At 40.3% G+C, this 23908-nt stretch overlaps 1 protein-coding gene across 1 annotated transcript in view; it reads left to right on the forward strand.

The window, feature by feature from the left end:
• tgfbr1b (transforming growth factor, beta receptor 1 b) overlaps positions 1–22774 on the forward strand; it is a 66735-nt gene extending 43961 nt beyond the window's left edge. The window contains exons 3-9 of the mRNA XM_078216520.1: positions 1679–1921; positions 4431–4661; positions 9068–9235; positions 9616–9772; positions 11706–11830; positions 12245–12375; positions 20147–22774. Of these exons, the coding sequence (XP_078072646.1) occupies positions 1679–1921; positions 4431–4661; positions 9068–9235; positions 9616–9772; positions 11706–11830; positions 12245–12375; positions 20147–20272 (1181 nt within the window). The 3' untranslated portion in view covers positions 20273–22774. The remainder of the gene's footprint in view (positions 1–1678; positions 1922–4430; positions 4662–9067; positions 9236–9615; positions 9773–11705; positions 11831–12244; positions 12376–20146) is intronic.
• The last annotated feature ends 1134 nt before the right edge of the window (positions 22775–23908 follow it).

Raw genomic sequence — 23908 nt, forward strand, 5'->3', positions numbered from 1 at the left:
CTCCATGTAGATTAGCCCCACCTCCACACATACACACACTTTAGTATCATCTGGAAATGTAGAAATTGTGTTTTTGATTCCAACATCCAAATTGTAGCTATAAGTTGTGGACAGCAGTGGTCCTAACACTGACCTTGTGGATGGCCCAACGCTGCCCATCAAGATTAGATGGCTGTGATTTTTATTTGTGTTAGAGGGTCCTGTTCGTAAAATATTTTCTGGTTACTTTTATTATTTAAACCTGCCTATTTAAATGGGACCACATGGATGAGAACTCATAAACCAAGTTTGCAAATGATTGTTAGCTATGGTTATTCTGTCTAACCGTGCCCATTTAATTTTCCCCCGCAGTGTTATTGATCCACTTCTTTGATTAAGTGTTTATGATGTGTGGTTGGGTTTGTTAAATATTCTGCATATTTTTAACTTGAGTCTTAATACAATTCTACCTACTGTCGTTTGGTGCAATGGGTGCGTCTAATGATTGGAGCAGCTCAGGACAATTGCCAAGTGGTTTGGATCTAGAATGTTATAGGTCAAAAACATATTGCTGTAATTGTAACAAAAAATATTCAAATATGATAGTTTTGCTAAATAATTTTATTACTTCTCTCATTTGATTGCTAACCAGATAGGCGGCACAGTGGTTAGCACTGCTGCCTCACAACGCCAGGGACCTGGGTTTTATGCCCGGCTCCAGTCACTCTCTGCGGAGTCTGCACGTTCTCCCCGTGTCTGCGTGAGTTTCCTCCGGGGGCTCCGGTTTCCTCCCACAGTCCGAAAGATGTGCTGGTTAGGTGCATTGGTCATGCTAAATTCTCCCTCTGTGTACCCGAACAGGCACGAGTGTGGCGACTCGGGGATTTTCACAACTTCATTGCAGTGTTAATGTAAGCCTACTTGTGACACTAATAAATAAACTTAAACTTAAAGATAGAAACTAAACATAACCCTGACCCAAAATCCTATCCTTTGACCTACAATCATTTCCAGAAACTCTAGTGACATCTAAAATCTGCATTTTAAGTGTTGAGGAATATATTACTTCCTTGGTTCAGGGAATGGAGTCTGCATGGTTCCTATCTTGTTCATAAATTGCAGGACCAAAAATGGTAAGTCAGCTTTGTGATGCAACTTTGTGCTCTGAGCTTCATGCACTGAGGTGTGGAAAATACATCTGTTTCCAGCAGCTATGCACGTGACTTCCGAAAAAATTGAAACTGATAAAGGACACACTGAGGGTTAATCTATTGCAGTATATGAAGCTCTTTTGCCCATAGTATGCAATGACACCCATTAGTGATCATATAGATTAATTTGATTTACATTGTACCATGCCTCTCACAACTCACCTGATGATGAAGGAGCGCACTCCAAAAGCTCGTGATTCCAAATAAACCCTGTTGGACTTTAACCTGGTGTTGTGAGACTTCTTACTGAGAACTGCAGCAGGGGATCAGCTTCAAGACTGGAAGATATTAAGGCAATTTTACAGAGTTCCAATTGGAAAAATTGCAGTACAGCAAAACATTATTCACAATGGCAAACAATATAGAATTAGCTGATTTCATATCATGTGTTTAGCTGGGGAATAGGGAAACAAATGATTTCCATAATTTGTGAAATCGAGGGTAGTTTGGTCCATTTAACTTTAATTCTGCTTGTGTATTATTCCCAGTGACTCCAGCAGAGCCTCCTTGGTTAAATTTGGGGCCCGTGGAATTGGCAGCAGTCATCGCTGGACCAGTTTGTGTGGTTTGCATTTTGCTGATGGTGGCCTTCTATTTCTTTCATAATCGCGCGGTCATTCATCATCGTGTTCCTCATGAAGAAGATCCGACCATGGATCATCCTTTCATTTCCGAGGGCACCACTCTGAAAGATTTAATTTATGACATGACCACCTCAGGATCTGGTTCAGGTAAAACTGCAATTTTATATTACAAATAATGTGTGTGGGTTCATTAAGCATTGTGGATATTACCCTTAAGTAGAACTGAAATTTTGACCTGCCATTTGTTTCTGATTAGCTAGTTAGTGACTAATCTTGTGCATTTTCAGAATTTCCTGCTTTTATTTCCAGTTTTCTATTGTATGTTTATATTATGACTTTATGTTGCATTGTTTCACATTTCAAAGTTTGGCAGTTTTTTTACTTCAGTTATTTTATAGTAAGTTCTGCCATGTATTTGAGATGAAGGGAAGTAGCTGATACTTTAGCTCCTTGTCAGCGGCAGATCTAGTTGTGGAAGTGGGTACAAAATGGTCGGGCTGGTGGCAAAGGGCAGACATTCAAAACTTTCCCAACTGAGTTTTTTCCGTCGTTCGCTATGCTGAGTTGGTTCCACAAATAAAAAACATCTATCAGCACAATGCTGGCTTGAAATCTCACTGGGACAACTTCAAAACTGGATGTAGTGGACCTTCATGAAGGATAACGATCACGAGGGGTCACGGGCTCAAGCTGAGAGGGGCGAGGTATAACTCAGACATCAGAGGGACGTTTTTTACACAGAGGGTGGTGGGGGCCTGGAATGCGCTGCCAAGTAGGGTGGCGGAGGCAGGCACGCTGACATCGTTTAAGACTTACCTGGATAGTCACATGAGCAGCCTGGGAATGGAGGGATACAAACGATTGGTCTAGTTGGACCAAGGAGCGGCACAGGCTTGGAGGGCCGAAGGGCCTGTTTCCTGTGCTGTACTGTTCTTTGTTCTTTGATAAGAGATTACATCCACAACAATATGCAGTTATATACTGCCTGTTATATAGGACAATATTCAGACATTTGAAATGCAAAAGAAGAGATAATAGGAGGAATGACCAGAAACTTGAACTCAAGCAAGGGATAAAGTAGGTTTGCAGAGTTGGAGAGGTGAAAAAGGTGAGGGAGAAAATTTCAAAAAGTCAGACTTTGCAGAAGTCACAGCTACTTGGGTAAAGGGATTGAGGGTATGCACAAAAGCTTGGTATTAGAGAACCAGTAAAGGCTGTTAACACTGGAGGAGATGGGGCAAAAGGGTGTGATGGTGGTGAAGCCATGGAAGTATTTAAGTTCCAGGATGAGAATCTTAATTGTTTTGAAGCATTAGATTGACCGATGTAATAGGTGAAAAGAAACTTTGTGTTGGAAGGATACAAGCTGCAGAGGTTTGGATGATGTTTATGGAAGGTGTAGTTTGGACCAGAAAAACCTTGTTGTAGAATGGTCAGGCGACAATTCATGGATGTGAATTTGATAAGTAGACAGGGGTAGGATAGAGGGAATTAGTTACAAAGCTGGAAATTAGCAATCTTTGCAATTCTGAAGATGGCATGGAAGCTTAATAGAGGATTAAACAAGCCAGAGGTTGTCAACAGTCTGGTTCAGCCTGAAACAATGATGAGGGAGGGAAGTGGAATTGTTGAAGAAATAAAAACGTTGTAGCAGGAACTTAAATACCACCACTACTCCCTATTGCCTCATCTTTCTAACCTCCTTCAGTGCTCGTAACCTTCTCTAGATCTCTCATACCAAATTTGTAAATACCATGACTTAAGCATTCCTATTGTTTAAAAGGAGGAAATCATGCTTCATCCAGGACTACATGTTGGATGAGCACTCTGATAACACAGAGGCATTAAAGATGAATATAGTTGTCATCAGTGTACATTTATAAACTGACCCCGACTCTAAAAAAATAAGCTGCAGATTTAATGCTGTGCGTAGAGAGCACAATGTCCACCTCCCAGCTCAGCTTGTTCTGTATTTTTATTTTACTCTCTTCAATAAGTTTTACCTACATTTGATTTCCCCGAGTTCCTCTACCTATTGTGGTCTTCCAGGATTCCAATAATGGATGTAACTGTTAGTAGCAACTTGGAAGCTTTCTTTTCTAGGGTTAGATGCAGAACAAGGGATGGTGAAGAACGGAGATGGTTTTATGAACGAACATGATTAGAGGATTAGATACACCAAGGTGAGGGTGAAATCGAGGAGTGGCCATGGTTGTAGGAGAACACTGCTCGGCATTAAAGGAAGAGCATCCATTTTTTTGAAGTGAAAAGTCCCCATTCATTTTAAGAATACAAGCAAGCATCTTTGTGGGAGGTGAACACATCATAAATTAGTACACTAATAATTGAGTGTCTAAATATTGCATATTTTGAACTTGAACTTTTAAATATTTCAAATTAAATATTACACCAACATTTTGTAGCTGTATTTTGATGAGCTGCCCACTTGCTTTACATTTGAAGTTGATGCTGAAAATGGTTTCCTAGGTAACATTCATTCTATTCCATCAAAGTTGGTTGACCTGTAAAGAATAAGGGAGAGAAGTGTTATTAATCCAATGTTCATTGGTGAGCTAAAAACAAATTAAATAGCTGATGCAAATGTTACTCGGTCTGTTCTCTAATTACTAACTGATTATTCCTCTCAATATTTCAGGGCTGCCTTTACTTGTGCAAAGGACAATTGCACGAACAATTGTACTGCAAGAAAGTATAGGTAAAGGCCGATTTGGAGAAGTCTGGCGAGGGAAGTGGCGAGGTGAAGAAGTTGCAGTAAAAATTTTCTCTTCTCGCGAAGAAAGATCATGGTTTCGTGAAGCAGAAATTTACCAGACTGTGATGTTGCGCCATGAAAATATCCTTGGGTTTATTGCAGCAGATAACAAAGGTACCAAACTCTTCATTTGCTGTTACTAATTTGGTGGATTGGCCATGATTTTTCTGTGGCTGGTAGTGGTTTCTTCATCCATGAAAGATGAAGTCTTTAATTTGGGGGCATAGTTATTTTAATGTGTTGCCTCAATACCAATGAATAATAAAGAAAGTCCTAACCATCTCTTGGAAAGACCAGGCACTGTTGATATTTCCAATAGCACAGAATCTGCTAAATTTAAAATAAATGACTCCAGTGCTAACTACCTACTCCTGCCTTCTCACTAGTTGGGGGAAATAGGATGGGGTCAAGCAGTGCTCGAGAGTAGTGTGAGAGCCTGCGTATATAAGAGGAAAGCTATGCCCGTTCTAAGTGCATTGTAGGTAACAATAGTTACAGGCAGGGCAGGCTGCTGGTCCATCTCATCACCTATCCAATGGATTCCCTGAATAAACTAAAATTCTGGACAAGAACCTGTCTAATTCATTGAAACACATTAAAGTTTCTTGTTCCACAAGCTTTTTTTATTCTTTCACGGAATGTGTAAGTCACTGGCGAGAACAGTATTTTGTTATTCATCCCTAATTGCTCTCGAGACTATGGTGATGAACTGCCTTCTTGAACAGCTTCAGTCCATCCACAGTGCTGTTACGAATAGAGTTCAAGTGAAGAATCAGTTCCAAGTGTAGTTAGACCAAATTAGAATGTGCAGCTTGGGCCGTTTTCAACAGGTTCCAATCTTGCACCTGCCAGATTGCCATTGCATTTATTTCCCCCAAGAGTGGAAAACCGGTTTTCAATTATTCAGGAAACCTGTAACTGTACTTTGCATTTACTTATAACTGTGTATTATATTTGAATGCAGCACTCAAAGTAAAATAAAAATACAAAGTCTGTCTGGGGAAATGTGGGGGAAGATCACTGGGAAAAACACAACCATCATGAAGTCAAAACTGAGCTCAGTGAGTGCTTTGTGTAACAGTAAGATGGTTAATGGAGGAGAACTGATCTCCTCAGATCAGTTCTCCTCCATTTATATATTTCTAGATTTCCCCTTCAGTTGCTTCCCTTCAAAGCGCAAGAGTTTCTTCAAGTCTATTCTCCTCCACAGCCATCTGGCACTAGGTTTCGTGACCCTATCCATTACCTCCCAAATCTGGTTACTTCCCTTGTGTTTTGCTGACTAGAACAGAGATTGTTCATAGTATGGCGTAACCAGGGTGCTCTAGAGCTTCAGTATGACTGCCTTGGACAAATACTCTTAATTGGTTGATACAGCTCAGCATCCTCTTTGCAATACAGCAATCAGTAAGTCAAGGATTGGACATGACAGCATTAAATGAATACCAATAGGCCTCCTTCAATCTTTGGCGAGTTAAACACCACTCATTAAAATAATCTTCATTCTTTCAATGTTTAATATCTAGTTATTGCTCTTTTCCCCTAATTTAGTCCAAATTCTGCCAAATAGATCTTCCCTATTAGCAACACTTGCCAAATTTACAATATATGTAGATAAGAAGTGCAGGAATTTATTCTCTAGGTTCTTCATTCAGTACCTGCTGTCTGTCCATTTAGTCGATTTATCATCTCCGTGTTTATCAACACCTCATTGAAACTTTTAATCAAAAATGTTCTGAAAAGTCCAGATCCATTACATTACAGAGCTATCCACAATCAATTTAGGAAATCAAAAAAAAAAACTAAACTCGGAACTCCCAATTCTGAACCTGTGCTGGATTATCGGTGGGAGAGACAAATGGATTTGAAGTCACACAGATTTGTTTTGGCACTTTAAAAAAAAAAAGACTGAATCCCACTGGATTGTTCCTAGTTTTGGGGGGATTTCCCTCTTATTCACTGACTGCCTGGTGATGACAGTCAGCATTCTCGTTTTTATTTAGCACCCATAGGCTGAGAATGTTTTCGGCCCACTGAGTTATCCAGGAGCTCCATCACAGTGATGTTGAATGCTGTGTTTAATTACAGAATTTTCTATTACAGACAGCATATAACTAGCACCTTAACAACAGAAAATGCCCAAGTAGACATCTAGTCCAAACATTTTTAGTTAATTCTCAGTTTCAGCTCTGTATGGTTACGCCATACTATGAACAATTTCTGGTCAGCAAAACACAAGGGAAGTAACCAGATTTGGGAGGTAATGGATAGGGTCACGAAACCTAGTGCCAGATGGCTGTTGATGAGAACAGACTTGAAGAAACTCTTGTGCCTTGAAGGGAAGCAGCTGAAGGGGAAATCTAGAAATATATAAAACAGCAAGTAGAATGGAAAAAAGATAAATCTGGAGAAACGTTTTGGGAATGATTCTCCACAAAAATTGTAAGTTTCGAATTCAGGTGAAAACTGGAATAAATCATGCCGGTTTTTTCAGTGGGAGTTCAGAGAAGAATCTCCCACATTCTGTGCACTGCTGAGTGCACCAGCATAAATCATGTAAAACATCTGTGGGCGGGGCCTACTCCCACTGGAGAGGCCGGCAGCATAGCACTGTGTGGACCACTGTGCATGCGCCAAACTGTCAGTGTTGAGATCGGCGCATGTGCAGTGGCCTCTGTCTGCTGGTCTCCAATTGTTAGGCAGCTCGATCGCTGGCCAGTACCCTGCCCCCTTGGTGCTGCCCCATTCCTGACGAGCAGTGCCAAGGTTCCCCCTGGGCATTGGCACTTTGCTCCTTGGGCTGGGACTGCCAAGGTGCCAATGCCCAGAGACACACCCGCCCCTCTGGGGGGGCCTCGATTGCCCTCCCCCCCCTCTCCCCACCCTTCCACCCCAGTCGGGCCACCGCAAATCGGGAGCTAGCGCAGCCTCTAAATTCAAACGTGACTTGAAGTTCCTATTTATTGACTATAGCTCATCCTTCAACACCGTTATTCCCACGAAACTCATCTCCAAACTCTGTGGCCTGGGCCTCAGCACCTCCCTCTGCAACTGGATCCTGAACTTCCTAACTCACAGACCACGAGCAGTAAGGATAGGCAACAACACCTCCTCCACGATCATCCTCAACATAGGTGCCCCACAAGGCTGTGTTCTCAGCCCCCTACTATACTCCTTATACACCTATGACTGTGTGGCCAAATTCCCCTCCAATTCAATTTTCAAGTTTGCTGATGACACCACCGTGGTGGAACAGATCTCAAACAATGATGAGATAGAGTACAGGAATGCGATAGAGAATCTGGTGAACTGGTGCGGTGATAATCTCTCCCTCAATGTCAACAAAATGAAAGGAGATTGTCATCGACTTCAGGAAGCATAGAAACTTTCTCAAAAGACTAAGGAAATTTGGCATGTCAGCTACGACTCTCACCAACTTTTACAGATGCACCATAGAAAGCATTCTTTCTGGTTGTATCACAGCTTGGTATGGCACCTGCTCTGCCCAAGATTGCAAGGAACTACAAAAGGTTGTGAATGTAGCCCAATCCATCACGCAAACCAGCCTCCCATCCATTGACTCTGTCTACACTTCCCGCTGCCTCGGCAAAGCAGCCAGCATAATTAAGGACCCCATGCACCCGGGACATTCTCCCACCACCTTCTGTCGGGAAAAAGATACAGAAGTCTGAGAATACGTACCAACCGATTTCAAGAACAACAGCTTCCCTGCTGCCGTCATACTTTTGAATGAACTTACCTTGCATTAAGTTGATCTTTCTCTACACCCTAGCTATGACTGTAACACTACATTCTGATGTGGAGTTGCCGGTGTTGGACTGGGGTAGGCACAGTAAGTACTCTCTCAACACTAGGTTAAAGTCCAACAGGTTTATTTGGTAGCACAACCCTCTCTCCACTCATTGTCTGCACCTGTAAAGACTTGATTACCTGTTAAGACTTGCATTCCAACCATTATCTTGTAATTGAGTTTGTGTCTATATATGCCCTGTTTGTGAACCGAACTCTTCACTCACCTGATGAAGGGACAATGCTCCAAAAGCTCATGCTACCAAATGAACCTGTTGGACTTTAATCTGGTGTTGTGAGACTACTTACTGACACATTCTGCACTCTCTCATTTCCTTCTCGATTAATGGTATGCTTTATCTGTATAGCGCGCAAGAAACAATACTTTTCACTATGCTCATACACGTGACAATAAATCAAATCAAGTTCGGAACATGGTTAGGAATTGATCAAGACAAGCTAAGAACTGTTGACAAGGGAATACTTCATGCAAAGAATGCCTAATATCCACAGTGGTGGCCGAATCTCTGGAATTGTTCAAAATGGTTAGATGATGCGATGAGGGGGTCCTTCATAAAACCACAACTTTAAGTGCCTGTTTTGCATACGTCAGTTTTACTAAAATTAAATTCTGCCTGTTTACAGTCACGTGTAATTCCCTTGGTGTTGCTATATTTAGATACACTATCATTTTCTCCTTCTATCCTCAGACAATGGGACCTGGACACAGTTGTGGCTGGTATCAGATTATCATGAACATGGCTCCCTATTTGACTACCTGAACAGGTACACCATTACTGTAGAAGGAATGATTAAACTGGCGCTTTCTACAGCCAGTGGACTTGCGCACTTGCATATGGAGATTGTTGGTACACAAGGTAAGGATGTGAACTTGTTACAATTTTTTTGTGTACAACAAGATCAGGATTACCAAGAGCAGATTGCCCCTTCTATTGTAAAAGCACAAGTAGACAAAATAAGCAGGTTTTTTTTCAAATAAAAAGGACATCAGTAATTATTTTGTGTATTTGAAATGCTACCAGATTTAAAGGTTGAATAAGAGTTAAATCCGTACTGCATAAAAGTTGCTTTTGTAAATATGCATGACTGTGCAGCAGGAGCCCCCTGGTATAGTAATCCTTGATGAATATTTAAATAGCATCTGTATAGAACTTGTCCAATTCCCAGAAGAAGTTTGCAAGTGTATTTTTTTAAAACTCTGTTTGTATTCCAATATGATAACCGCTCCCTTCCATAGGAAAACCTGCCATCGCTCACAGAGACCTGAAATCAAAAAACATTTTAGTAAAGAAGAATGGAACTTGCTGCATTGCAGATTTAGGATTGGCAGTAAGGCATGATTCAGCCACAGATACAATTGATATTGCTCCAAATCACAGAGTGGGAACAAAAAGGTAAAGCGTGTATATATGCACACATTCATATTCTCTGTTTACATTAGTGAAATAATTATACGTGTTGGATGGACCCTGGTTTGTAGTATTTTTGGGAGACTCTTTTGCTGGAGAGTGCTATCTCCTCCTGTTCCATCTCATCAGTTAGATACCTGTAAATATGATTTCTAAAAATACGAGTGTGACCTGTGGGATTGCTAACACACATAGGTGGCGACTAAAGTATGTGGTCTCTGTTTACTGCAGTTTTTTATGCTCATTCCTTTTGTCCCCCCCCCCCCCTCCCCCAAATTGGTGGGTGCAGCTTCAGCCTTTTACACCCCAAGTTCTGGAATTCCTCCTTTCGTTAAAACTTACATCGTTATCGTCTCAACTCCCAATGTTTCCTCATTTGGCTCAGTGTCAATCTTTATCTGACTAGACTCCTGTGAAGCACCATAGGATGGTTTCCGACATGAAAGATACTATATAAATGCAAGTTCCTAACCCACTTCAGCCTAGAGGTAACAGTATCCATCACAATAATACAACAGATTTATGGTGGCAAACAAATCTGGGGTGAGGTACACTAATTATTGATTGATACAGATTCCCTTTGTTTATTTCTCGTCCATATTGTTCTCTCTCTTATTCATTATTTACGTAATTAAAATTTCATTTTGCTCGAGGCTTTTGGTGGAACTCCGTTCTTTGACACATTTCTTCATTCTTGGTTGGAATGTATTTAAAAGTATTTTTCCATTCCTAATTTGAGTATCTCCCACTGCTGATCTGTTGTTTTAATTTGCTACTATATATTTCTAACTTGTTAATCTGGGTTCGATCCACTTGCAATTCACTGAAATTGGTGATTTGTTTTTGTCCCACAGCCTTATTTTCAAACTTTTTTTATTTGAGCTAATTAGGTTATGGCCCCTGGTTCCCAAGTATTCTCTAACATTCAGGTCATTTTCTTGTCCTGTTCAGTTATTCAGAATTAAACCAAACACACTCTAGTACAGGATTGGTCATAAAATATATTGAAATGTATATTCAGCTTCTCCCTGACTAGCCTAGTTCCAGCAACTGAAAGTAACAGTGAAATTGCTACTTTGAACATCCTGTTTTATAAAGGAGTGGGCGGCACGGTGGCACAGTGGTTAGCACTGCTGCCTCACAGCGCCAGGGACCCGGGTTCAATTCTGGCCTTGGGCCATTGTCTGTGCGGAGCCTGCACATTCTCCCCGTGTCTGCATGGGTTTCCTCTGGGTGCTCCGGTTTCCTCCCACAGTCCAAAGATGTGCGGGTTGGGTTGATTGACCATGCTAAATTGACCCTAGTGTCAGGGATATTAGCAGGATAAATATATGGGGTTACGGGAGTAGGGCCTGGGTGGGATTGTGGTCAGTGCAGACTCGATGGGATGAATGGCCTCCTTCTGCACTGTAGGGATTCCATGATCAAATTTCCATTTTAAGGTCTATCCTATCTTCCTTGTGCAATTGGCTCGAACATGAGTCACAAATACAAATTTTGTTCTTCCTTTGCTAAATCTTTACTCATTCTAGTCATTCTACTCATTCATTCTGTTGTCTTCTAGTTGCAAGTGCAAGGGAGATAACAGACCATTTGAATCTCCTGAATAGCTGCAGAATTTTTATTTATATATATATATCCCTTTAATATCATTTCTTGTAACTAATTGTGTTTTACAGCTGTTCCATGATGATGTTATTGCCGAGGCTTTCTTTCCCTTTGTCAGCATTCTTGACCTCATTGTGATCCAGCCACCCATTAAATTTAATTGTACAACTTATAAAGTAACAGTGAGCGTTGAATTCCCAAGAAGGTGGAATGGAAATAGCTTTGCTTTCTTTAAAAACTGATTTACAAAAATGATGGATATGCAGCAATGCATTTTAATAGTTTTCAAATCTTCCATTTTGTTTGACAGATACATGGCTCCAGAAGTCCTTGATGATTCTATAAACATGAAACATTTTGAGTCTTTTAAAAGGGCAGATATCTATGCTATGGGCTTGGTATTCTGGGAAATTGCACGGAGATGTTCAGTGGGTGGTAAGTAAAAATATTCCAGACATTTTCTTGAAAATGTGATTCCAATTTAGGTTGTAAGACAAGACTTGGGGGAGAGCAGAGCTTTTCCCATTGCTGGCACTGGGTATCTGAAATGAGATGGTCCTTTTCCAGACATTAACAATGCTCCCTTGAGCAAAAAGTTGTATCCTGTAATGGAAAACTATGCTATGGCCTTGCCATGCTGTTTTTTAAGTGACTGATGATCATGATGTTCCTTTGGCAAGATTGAATAAGAACTCAAAAATTTAGACCAGCCTTCAAAATGCATGTCTTGCCCTAGTTTCCCTGTTTGTCATTTCCTTACAATAGTTTGAGACTTATAGAATGTGAAGAAAATGCACGTCATTTTTTAAATAAAGTGTCCAATAAATTGCATTTGAACTGATGGTTTAGGTATTCATGAAGACTATCAGCTGCCTTACTATGACCTAGTACCGTCGGACCCTTCAATCGAGGAAATGAGGAAAGTGGTGTGTGAGCAGAAGCTAAGGCCAAACATTCCTAACCGGTGGCAAAGCTGTGAGGTAATACTTGTGAACTTCAGTAATTACATTTAAACTCTTGTGCATGTTTAAGCAAACTCATCCACTTATGCTGCATGAATCAAACATTCCTTTGTACAAGATCTACTAATTTAATTTTTCCCTCCTTGTTCATGAAAGACTTGTTCAGCCTTTTTCTCCTTTGACTAGCACTTTTGGTTTGATGTTGGTTTTCTTCACAATGAATCTAGTTTTGGAAAGTTATAGTCATAAACCTATTTTATGTTTAATTTGCCCCATTTTCAGCACTATAATTTGAAAGTCCTTAAAAAGGCTGCCATTTAAATTTTAAGGAATTATAAGCTAAAGGTCAGGATTTTCTGGCCACGTCATGGGGGGTGCAGTGGCCCAATGTAAGTCCTTTGACTTTCTGTGGGACCGGACAATCCTGGTGATGGGCAGGACTGGCTCAATTGCTTTGGACAAGTTTTGTTGGCTTGGAGTTAAAATCGTAGTATTCTGTGTTTCCAGCACTGGGTTAGCTCCAGCTGATATGCTTTTATGTATAGTAAAAGGTTTGCTTTGAAGGATGAGGGGAAAATATCTTTCCTGCCTGATTGTGCCTGCTGGGATATATGTCAGGTATGACCTTGGTAGATCATCATCTGTCCAGACAATTATGCCCTTTCTTTAAGGTCTACATCCAAACCTTGTCACCTTTGTGTAACTGGGACAGGTTTCTAGTGTAGCACCTCCTTTTGATTTGATTTATTATCAAATCAAAAGGAGGTGCTACACTAGGAATCTGTCCCTCCTATTGGCAGAAATTTGTCTCTGTCTATAGGACTGTTCTCGGTCCTGAATCTTCCAGTAGTCCTTGACTTGCCAACTCTAAGATTGGAACTTGAGTATGAAGTTTCCTCAGATAGGGTCAATCTACATTGTAGTGGGATGGACGCGTATGTTAAAAGCGCTATTGGAAAGTCTTTGTTTTTTTTTCTCAAAAGGGTTTTAATGGTGTTGTCGCCTCTTTCTGCCTCACTGTGAAATTGTGAATACCTTAGGGAGCTGGTAAAGTGTTAAAAGCCATAACTGATGGCAAATTGAGTGAAGCATTCTTCTCCCAATTGTGGGCCATTATTAGACACCACTTGGATGCCATGACTCAAACACATCCTTCAAGAAGCTTTGACCGGTGCCAGGTTGGACAAAGATTTCATCAACTGGTTCGTCATTTTGGAATCTGGAAGAGATGATGGGGTTGGGAAGTCACTAATTACCTCCGTTTTGCGTGGGTCTGCCATGATGCCTTTGGGGTCATCATGTGTAACTGCTTCACTTGGTCCATCGGGAGAAGTTGTCAACCATAATGAAGAAGGACCTAAATTTAATTCCCCCAGTCTGGTGGGGGAATGTAGGGAAAGGGGCTCCTTCCAGACAGGTGCACACCACCTTCAATTTCCTTTGATATACTTGGCCACTATACAGTGTAGTGGGCCCGTGCTCTGCACTTTGTAATATGACCAGGTAGCCTTGATGGATTCACTGGGACATCCTCCATCCAAAGGGAGAACGGAAAGATCAATTGCTCATGATGGATTGGCAGATTATCTATCGCCGTGCCATATTTCTGCTGTTACAAATGCATTTTTTTGACATTGCCACCAGACCTCTGCTGTGGCTACCCTTGTTGACAATAATGACAGATATAAACACACACCTAATCTTGCAACTACCCCTGGTATATTTGCTGAAGCTTTTCTAAGGCATTTGTTATATTTGGGAATGCAACTTGTGCTCATTGACCAAGTTGATGTATTGCAGGAAGGTCGACTGTGGCGCTGAATAGCGAGTCTGCCATCATTTAATGTTTCCTTTGAACTTGTACTTTATCATATGTGAAGCACTTGATATGCAAATGGAATCTCTGAATTCTTGGGAGGTGACATCTTTGAAAGTTCCTTCTCATCTGCCAGTGAGACCAGTGGTGTAGCTTGTATTCCATTTTGATGGTGACTTTCAGGCCAATAATATAGTCAGAGCATGTCTCACAAACCCATGTAACTGCGGAGGTTCCTTTTCAATAACAAAATTGTATCTGTGTCTGACATCCATCCAGTTGTTCCTTGAATAAAACTGGCCCTACGCCTATGAAGGAGGCATCTACTGCTATTGTAGTAGGCAGGGATAGTCATAATGAGCCAGGGTGTCAGGTGAGAGCAACATGTCTTTTATGTGATTGAATGCTTGCTCTTGGTGTGCATCCCAACAATAGGCCAGGCCCTGTTTGAGCAGGTGCCGCAAGAGTTGCGACCTGTCAGGTTGGGGGCAGACAATTTGCCAACTGGTTCACCATGCCCAAGAATCTGTGGATGTCTGTAATAGATGATGAGGTTGGGGATTGCCTTAGTGTTGAGTGGGTCTGCCACGATGCCTTTGGTCACAATGTGCCTTAAGAACTGAATAGAGGTCTTAAGGATTCTCATTCAGCATCAGCTCTGCTTCCTACAAGCATTCGTGGGCCTCCTGTTGTCCTCCTCAATGGTTGTACCATGGACCAAAACATCATTCATATGTGACCCATGATGCAGTACAGGCTGTATAAGTTGGTTGATATTGTGCATTGAAAAACCTGGGGTGCTGAGGTAATGCCAAAGCACAAACAGTTGAAGCAAAATCTGCCAAGTGGGGTAAGAAATATAATCAGTAATCTGGACATCCCATCTCGTGGCAGTTGCCAGGAGCCACTGTGAATATTGAGCTTTGAAAAAACCCCCGTGCTTTGAGAACTTGGTCAAACTGTTGTTCACCAAGGACATCAGATGGACTTTTCTCTCCATTGCTTTAAGTTTCGCCAAGTCAACACAGATGCAGATGCTAGTTCAGCCCTGGAAGCCAACCTTTGCTCACCATAGCTAGGTTATTTGATGCTGCAATTGATGGGGATTCACCATGGACCTCCAAGTGCTTTAGTGGAGTTCTTTAGCTGCAGAGTGGATTTTTCTTCTGTCCTTTACCCTCCATGTCTGCAATGAAGCTTTTTTTTTTAAGATGATCTCCGCTGTGTCTTCGGTTCAGGTGTACTTCAGTCATGGAAGGATGCTGTTTCTTTCATTTTCCAGATGCTGGGGTCCTTCACCAACTTTGATTCTGGGTTCATTCACAAGCTGTCACCATGTTATAAGGGTTTGTTCAGCATGTCTCATTAAGAGATTTAGAGTCTTGTAATGTCGAATAGTAGTGTTTATTGGCAGTACATAACGATGTACATCTGTACAAAGTTTAGCCCAAACTAGGAGCTAGCTTCATGCTGACTTCTCCTCGACTCTCCCCATGCAACTCTATCTCTTGTCATGTGTCTCTCTATATCATATTGTGGACAGTACTATTCCCCACACCCTTATTCTACGCAGATAGCATATGTGAAGAGAGAAACATAGTTAAAGTTTCAGCTGAAGACCTTAATGGGTGCAAAATGGTTGTGCGGTATTGTTCCTGCTACTTTGAAATCTCACAATAAAGGAAACCACCTACTCTCACTGAACGGATTATCCAGGCAAGCTTATCCATGTATCTTGAGAATGTCACGTAGAGATAAGACCACCACATTCAACGTTGAAAGGAGACTGGCAGTGTATTGGAAGCTCCAAATGCCTTCAGTGAATTCCTCACCTCTTGTATTTTCCTAATGATTATGGTAGCTCACCAGTAGTTCTTGAACTTTTTGGGAGGTTGGATTTCATTGAAAATCTAGAATCTGCAGTCCACAAGCAGCACAAGATTGATTCTTCAAGTAAGTTTGCTTTCTCACCACAGAGGTCTTGCGAATAGTAGTAAGATTTGTGATCATTTAGAATACTTTCACTGTTTTCCCATTCAGTCATATTTCAAGCACAAAGTTGCAAGTGAATTCAAAACCAGATTTTTTGCTACCAAAACAAAACTCTACACTGAAATGGTCATCTGATCATCATCTCCAGTGTGAATTTCTGGCAATAATGATCAGGAAGTATTTTATAGATTCATAGAATCCCTACAGTGCAGAAAGAGGCCATTCAGCCCATCGAATTTGGACCAACAACAATCCCACCCAGGCCCTATCCCCGTAACCCTATGTATTTACCCTGCTAATCTTCCTGACACTGAGGAGTAATTTAGCATGGCCAATCCACTTAACCCACACATCTTTGGACTGTGGGAGGAAACCGGAGCACCCAGAGGAAGCCTACACAGACATGGGGGAGAATGTGCTAACTCCGCACAGTTATCTGACGCCGGAATTGGACTCGGGTCCCTGACTCTGAGAGGCAGCAGTGTTAATCACTGTGCCACCGTGCTATATCAAGATGATAAACTAAATAGAATGTGGCCTCAATGCTTTTGCTTTTCCTATTCCTTTCCATCCAGTGGCAAATTACAGGATGAGACGTGAATTGGAGCTTAGACATTGTAGTGGGTAATGGTGGAGCTTCTGGTACTTGAGCAGATGTAACCGTAGTTCATTAATGTATCATTCAGTGAGGTAGATAGCACAAGCTTTCCAGTAATTTGTATTAACCTTTTGTAATGTTGAGAAAAAGCTAAAATCTGAAGCTTATGCTAAGTTGTAAAAGATTTTAGTAATCGTGAAAATAGCTTAAGTACAATTCTATCAGTGTTCCAGCATTTATTTTCCAACCTAGAACTGTTTTTAGGTCATTGAAAGTTCATGTTGCTCTTAGTTCTGTTCATCGTTGATGCTTGGAAGTCAGTAATGGGAGAATATCTAATGATATCCAGATTTATGAAAGCTGCCTACAAGTCTCGCTTTTTATTTCACTGTTAACTGTTACTTGGGATTTGGATCTTATTTTTAGCCTCTGTGTTAGCTGTTTAAAACTATTGATATATGATTTTAAGTTTCTCACACTTGTGGGATTACTTAGTAGTTCTGCATTTTAATTTGAACTATCCAGTTTCATGAAAATAAAAAAAATGACACTGACTCCACACTAGAGATTTGCCTCAGCCAGGTGCCTGAAATCTTTACTTTCATCTGGTTATATGTTGGCTGACTTTTCTGGTCGAAAAGCTGGAGAACACAACAAATTTCAGTTCATGATATCTTTTGCTTACCTGGAACTTGTACATTGCAAGGTTCCAACTGTTACTCTTTTTTCACAAAACCTATTTGATTTCCAGAAAGGCCAATTTTGAATCATTTAAGCACCCCCAGTAGCAATCAGTGCCACGGCCACAAGTAAGAGTGCCCCTTTTTTTTAGCTCCGTGTAGAGAATTGATCCAACCTAATTTGTATTCCTCACACTGGCTTATCCCTCGGGTTCCTTTATACATCTCAATAAATATTGGATGGAACGTATTAGCTATGAACCTCAACTTTGCTTCTGTCTTTCCTTATCCCAGCCCATTCGGCAACTTGAGTCTTTTGCTTTCAGCATTGGATTTGATATCAGTCTTCCGTAAGCTAAGGCAGCCTTGCTCTGAATCTTGGCCATAACACTTGACAAGCTTTCTCCATTAAAGTTCCCCTTGGCTCATCTGGCATGAAAATGGGACAGTTTATTTGCCAATTTATGCCTCATGTTTCTCAAATTTAGTAGTGTAGAAGAAGACGGTTTATCTTCAGGCTAATGACTTAATGGAAATGTGATTATTAGGAGTCCCTTGCTGGACTGGAATCCTGATGTCTCCAAATTTTAATGTAGGGTTTGATGTTCTTGTGTTATGTAATGCAATGGAACAAAAATAAAAGCCCGACTGAAAGTTTCAATAGAAGGGGTAGAGAGAGGAAAGAACATTAGAGGTTACCCAGAGAGCAGGATGTGTCTGGAAGAAGGACTGATGCAGTTGACACTGCAGTTTTGGGACCACCAGCATGATGGAAGATGTGTGAAAAGATGCGAATTGGGGCGGGGGATTTGGGACATGTTATAATTGGGCCTGTGGAAGGAGGGGAGGGTATTGGTAGCCTATAGGTGAGAGCCTGAGAAGTTCCTGCGACTCCACTGACCAAAGAAAAAGCACGCCCTAGTCTGTCTGGCTTCTGCTACCGTGGTTAGCACATCTGAAATCAGGATGTGACTATATGAGTGGAACATTTAAAATACTAGTTGAGATTCTGATTAAAAATTGTTGGCAAATATTAACCTGTGGTAAATATCTGCCATTTTAGCTGGCTGTGGCCACTTAGGTCAGTATGTTTATTTTAAGTCTGTTAAATATGCTTGTCAAAGCAATCACTGCTTTGTTTTGTGCATAAAACTAACCTTTTTAATTTAATCACCCATTTTCCTGTAATTCATTTGTTACATTGAGGGTGAAAATATGTTTGCCTTCATTTTGAGGGGAGGTTTGCAGTTTGTTTTTTAACTACAAAATAACCTCTTCCAACTTGTGTATTTGGCTGCTTCATTGTAGAAATTATTCTTGATTTTCTTATTTCATTGATTCTATCAGAGTGACTTTGCTGTATAGCATGAACATTTTTAAAGGAACTATGCCCTGAGATTGCTTAACTTGAATGATTTGTTGCTCATTGTAGGATACTCTACATTCAAAGAATGAGAAATATTTATAGCTAGTGTTAACAGTTTGTAACAAGCTATCCTCTATTAAATTACTGACTAGCTTAGGGGTTTAAAAAAAGGGACGGCATGGACAAGTTGGGCCGAAGGGTCTATTTCCATGCTGTAAACCTCTATGATTCTACTGGGGTACATGGAGAAGAAACAAGAATGAAATGAGTGGGAACAGTTTTGGAAATGATGGGTTTAATATGTTATGATACATTCTATGATTTGAACAGGTGAGCCTTCACTAGATTTACATAAGAAAAGAACATAAGAAATAGGAGCAGGAGTAGGCCATCTAGCCCCTCGAGCCTGCCCCGCCATTCAATAAGATCATAGCTGATCTGAAGTGGATCAGTTCCACTTACCCGCCTGATCCCTATAATCCCTAATTCCCTTACCGATCAGGAATCCATCTATCTGTGATTTAAACATATTCAACGAGGTAGCCTCCACCACTTCAGTGGGCAGAGAATTCCAGAGATTCACCACCCTCTGAGAGAAGAAGTTCCTCCTCAACCCTGTCCTAAACTGACCCCCCTTTATTTTGAGGCTGTGCCCTCTAGTTCTAGCTTCCTTTCTAAGTGGAAAGAATCTCTCCACCTCTACCCTATCCAGCCCCTTCATTATCTTATAGGTTTCTATAAGATCCCCCCTCAGCCTTCTAAATTCCAACGAGTACAAACCCAATCTGCTCAGTCTCTCCTCATAATCAACACCCCTCATCTCTGGTATCAACCTGGTGAACCTTCTCTGCACTCCCTCCAAGGCCAATGTATCCTTCCGCAAATAAGGGGACCAATACTGCACACAGTATTCCAGCTGCGGCCTCACCAATGCCCTGTACAGATGCAGCAAGACATCTCTGCTTTTATATTCTATCCCCCTTGCGATGAAGGCCAACATCCAATTTGCCTTCTTGATCACCTGTTGCACCTGCAGACTGGGTTTTTGCGTCTCATGCACAAGGACCCCCTGGTCCCTTTGCACAGCAGCATGTTGCATAAGGATGTTTCGGGTTTATAGGTGTGCACAACTTTGTTTTCTGATCACATTTTGTTTAACTTGGTCATCTCTACCCCCTCAAGTGTTTACATTTATGAAATGACAACTATATAGTTTGATTGAGAAGTTAAGTTGATTGCAATATTTTGCAAACTCTTGTGGATATTGCTGTTAAATGCAGTGTGCAGTAGCTAACTGTGGTATGAGTATATATTCTAACCTTTCCATCTCTTTATAGGCTCTACGTGTAATGGCCAAAATCATGCGTGAATGTTGGTATGCCAATGGAGCGGCCAGATTAACTGCTCTGCGGATCAAGAAAACGTTATCTCAGCTCAGCCAACAGGAAGGCATAAAAATGTAGAGACAGGTGTAGTCCACAGAACCAGTTAACAGGATGATAACTGCACTTGGATTGCAGTTTTATGGAAGGGATTCTTGTTCTACCTCATCGAGGAAGCAGAAGATGGATCACACTGCCCATACCACCATAGAAACTGCACCAAATTTTATACACTACATAGGAAATTTCCACCTTGCCTAGCTCTTGAATGGACATGCAGAGCTCTGGTTGTGAGGTCCGCTCTGCAGTGAACACCTCCTTCCCAGGACATTGACGTGATATTACATAGCTTAGTTTTTTTAATTAACATTTAACTTGATAAACAAAGAAGTTTTATTATTGGTCTTAACTGTAGAAAAGCTGGAACACATAATTAAGCCTTTACCAACACTGCCCCAATGAGAAACTAATAATGGGGCTGGTCCCGCAACTGAATGAAATTTATGTGCAAGATACAGTATTACACACAATTCAAGGGTACTCTTCAAGCTTTGGGTAATAGTTTTACTGCTTAGGAATTCAACCATTAGATTACAATTTTGTTGCCTTGGCATTTTTTTCACCTTGCGCACTGAAATCCTAGCTTTGAGTCAGGAGGACTTTACATTTGGTTTGAGGAATTGTTCATTCCATTATGTATGAACGGCTACATAAATAACTCTAAAGCAAAATTGAGGTACAGTTGTATAACTGTTGCTATATTTTTGTTTGGGGGAGTGGAGGGAGGAATTGTAACCAGTTCCGAAGCCAGTGCACATATCTCACCCGTAAGTGCTAGAGCTGTCATAAAACCACAGTCTGCATCCTGGATGGTTTCCACCCAAGAGATAGTTAGGTCCATAAGTTAGTGATTTTAGTTCGTAGGTACAACTTTAGGTTTCAGTATTAAATAATGTTTGCACTCAGCATCTTTACAGTTTTTAAATGTATAAATGCTGATTTCCAAGTGCATGCCAGGCACTAACTGCTCTCCTTCAGGAGCAAAGGGGAGAGGATTGTGGGGAGTGCAGTTGCAGTATTCCAATATAAGCCTCCGCTGGCTGTGTCTTTGGATAGAAGCGGGCATTCAGAAAACTTAGCGGTGTGGAAAGTGCTTGTGATTTTGTAACTTCGGCTTCTTGCTGCTAAGGCTGTATTGGAGGAGGGGCATTTAGCCATGTAACTGTCTCATCTCTCTCAATTTGGCTTGTGCTAAGGAATACAAAACCGTTTTTGGGGTACTAGCCCAAACACCACTGCAAGTATTTTTGTTCATTGATATGTAATGTAGCAAATTTCCTTTTCACAAATTCCAAATTGTTATGCATTTTCAAAATTAGCACTAAACTAACTGATAGTAGCCAGAAAGGTAATCTTTCTTATAAGTAGCCTATAGGGAGCAATCTTGACAAACATTTGCCCATTTGTCTCCTTAATCTGTGAACATTAATGACCCCTTTGACAATGTATCCAGTGCATTACATTTTTATGTATTTTATTAGATTGTTTTTAACATGAAAACATTAAACGTTTTCAGTTTATAGGCGCAATTAAAATCAAACTTATTTTTATAGATTTAAAGTTGAAACAATAGTAATTAAAATGAGTTTTGTATGTACTGGAGATTTAGCTTTTGGAAAGACCATACCTTTTGCAGAACAACCATACCAGTAAGAAAAAAATTGTTCTAGTGCAAAACTTTAATTGAATGGGATCAAAAACTATCCATATAAATTACACTATCTTTTTCTAGACTTTATTCCTTTTGACCATTTACCTGCTTTTTTTAGTCCTGCAAAAAGTTTCCATGCTTTTTTAAAAATGAGTGAGATTTTTCTGTTTTGGGGAGTAGAGTTGGTGGCGAGGGGGAGGATGTTTAGGGAAAATGTGCATGTCCATAGTAGCTGTTAGATGATTTTTTTTTCTTCTGGCATTTCTATTTATTTTAAATTGTGAATTTCCACAGCCTGTGTCTTTCAGTGAAATCTCAATGGCCTTCGCGCAAGGTGCTACACTGCAATATAGATTGGTGGTCTGTTACCTTCCACAAAATCCGCAGCCCAGGCTGCTGTGCCTCTTTCTTTGCACCAAAATGCCATTACGAGCCTTATGATCTTGCACAGTTAACATGTCTGCAGCTAGTGAGTTCTTTGAAAACACGTATAGATCTGACACAAACTGGCTATCTGCTGCTTGGTTCTCCTGAAGTACTCAATTAGCCAAACCCCTGTTCCTTGTCTTTAGTTGATTCGTAAAGGATAATTTGGATTAGTTCCAAGTGAAAAAACTTAAAACCGCAAATCATAGCTTTCTGGTGTATTTTTAGAAAAAGCTGCATATGTTGAAAATAGTGGGTTTACTTTGTTGATATTTGAAATCAAATATAAAGATTTGGCATCCCAACTTAGAATAAACTAGGACAGATATTGTTAGTGATGAAGAGACTTTAACAAAACTCAAGTCTTGTCATTATTCAACAACATGTTGATGTTCTTTGAATTGGCGAAGATTTAGTAATGTAAAGCATTTTACATTGCTACATTTAAAAAAAATTAATTAAAAATAATGAAGGTAGTCTAGCTTTTAGTTATAACTTAGTTTATATATAATTATATATTTAAAAATAATGCATAGAACGCAAGGTAGAAATGTTTTTAATTCTTTTTTTAATATCACTAAACTATAGTATGAAGTTTAATTGCACAGTAACAAACCTGGTAGAAAGAATGTGTGGACAAATAACCATATAGAAAATGTTGGCTTTAGCTTTTAACCCGAATAAATCCAGGTTCTTTCACGGTACTTAATCCGAAAGTGTGTAGTTTCCTGGCTGGAAAACAGTGTTATAAATGCAAGTGGTGAAGGCACTTGAATGAAGCAGCATTACTGCTGCTAAACCCATAGAAAAAATGTGTAGTTGCTTTGTTTTTAAGAATTCTCATCAGTCATTCCTGTTGTAAGTAATCACTGAGCATATTGTCATAGGTCTAGTGTATAGTACAGAAAAACATCTTTAATATATTAAGTGTTTTGTGTGGTAGGCTTATGAACACAGTCAAAAAGAGCACCTCCCTGTAAAACCATAATAATTACTCTGTCATCTTTAGCATGCTAAATGTGCCTATTGGAAGTGCTAGCTTATTACTATACAGAATTTGCCCAGGACGATTCTAGGAAAGTGCAAATGATACTGCTGCATACGTTATGTTAATGTTAAATTCTGAAATGCTGTTGGATGAGCTTTTTGTGTTTGAGTGCCATGACCTACCTTTTCAGGACAGTCCCATTTTCTATTACACTTTGCCATGTAGTCCTTCTGTGAATCTGGGATTACATTTATTCTACAATCAAAGCATACATTTGAACTTTTTATGTAATTTTGCGTTAAATTAAAGATACCTCCAGAATGACCAAGTTATATTTACCTCACTGTGTGTGTGTATGTGCGCGCGTGCATGTATGTGCGCGTGCATGTGTGTGTTAATAGTTTCAATAACTCAGCAGGTTTGCAAACTCATTGATTTATATCAAATATGGATGCTGTATTAATTTTGAAAAGTAAAAATCCTGCATCTGTCCATGGTACTGAAGTGTCTTGTGTATGTGTTGCGCCTGGCTTATTGTATTCTAGATCGTATCCTTTGTACTGTTTGTATAAAATTGCTGATCAGGAAGTAT

Source organism: Mustelus asterias, chromosome 7 (assembly GCF_964213995.1).
Source record: "Mustelus asterias chromosome 7, sMusAst1.hap1.1, whole genome shotgun sequence".
In the NCBI taxonomy this organism is placed as follows: Eukaryota; Metazoa; Chordata; class Chondrichthyes; order Carcharhiniformes; family Triakidae; genus Mustelus; species Mustelus asterias.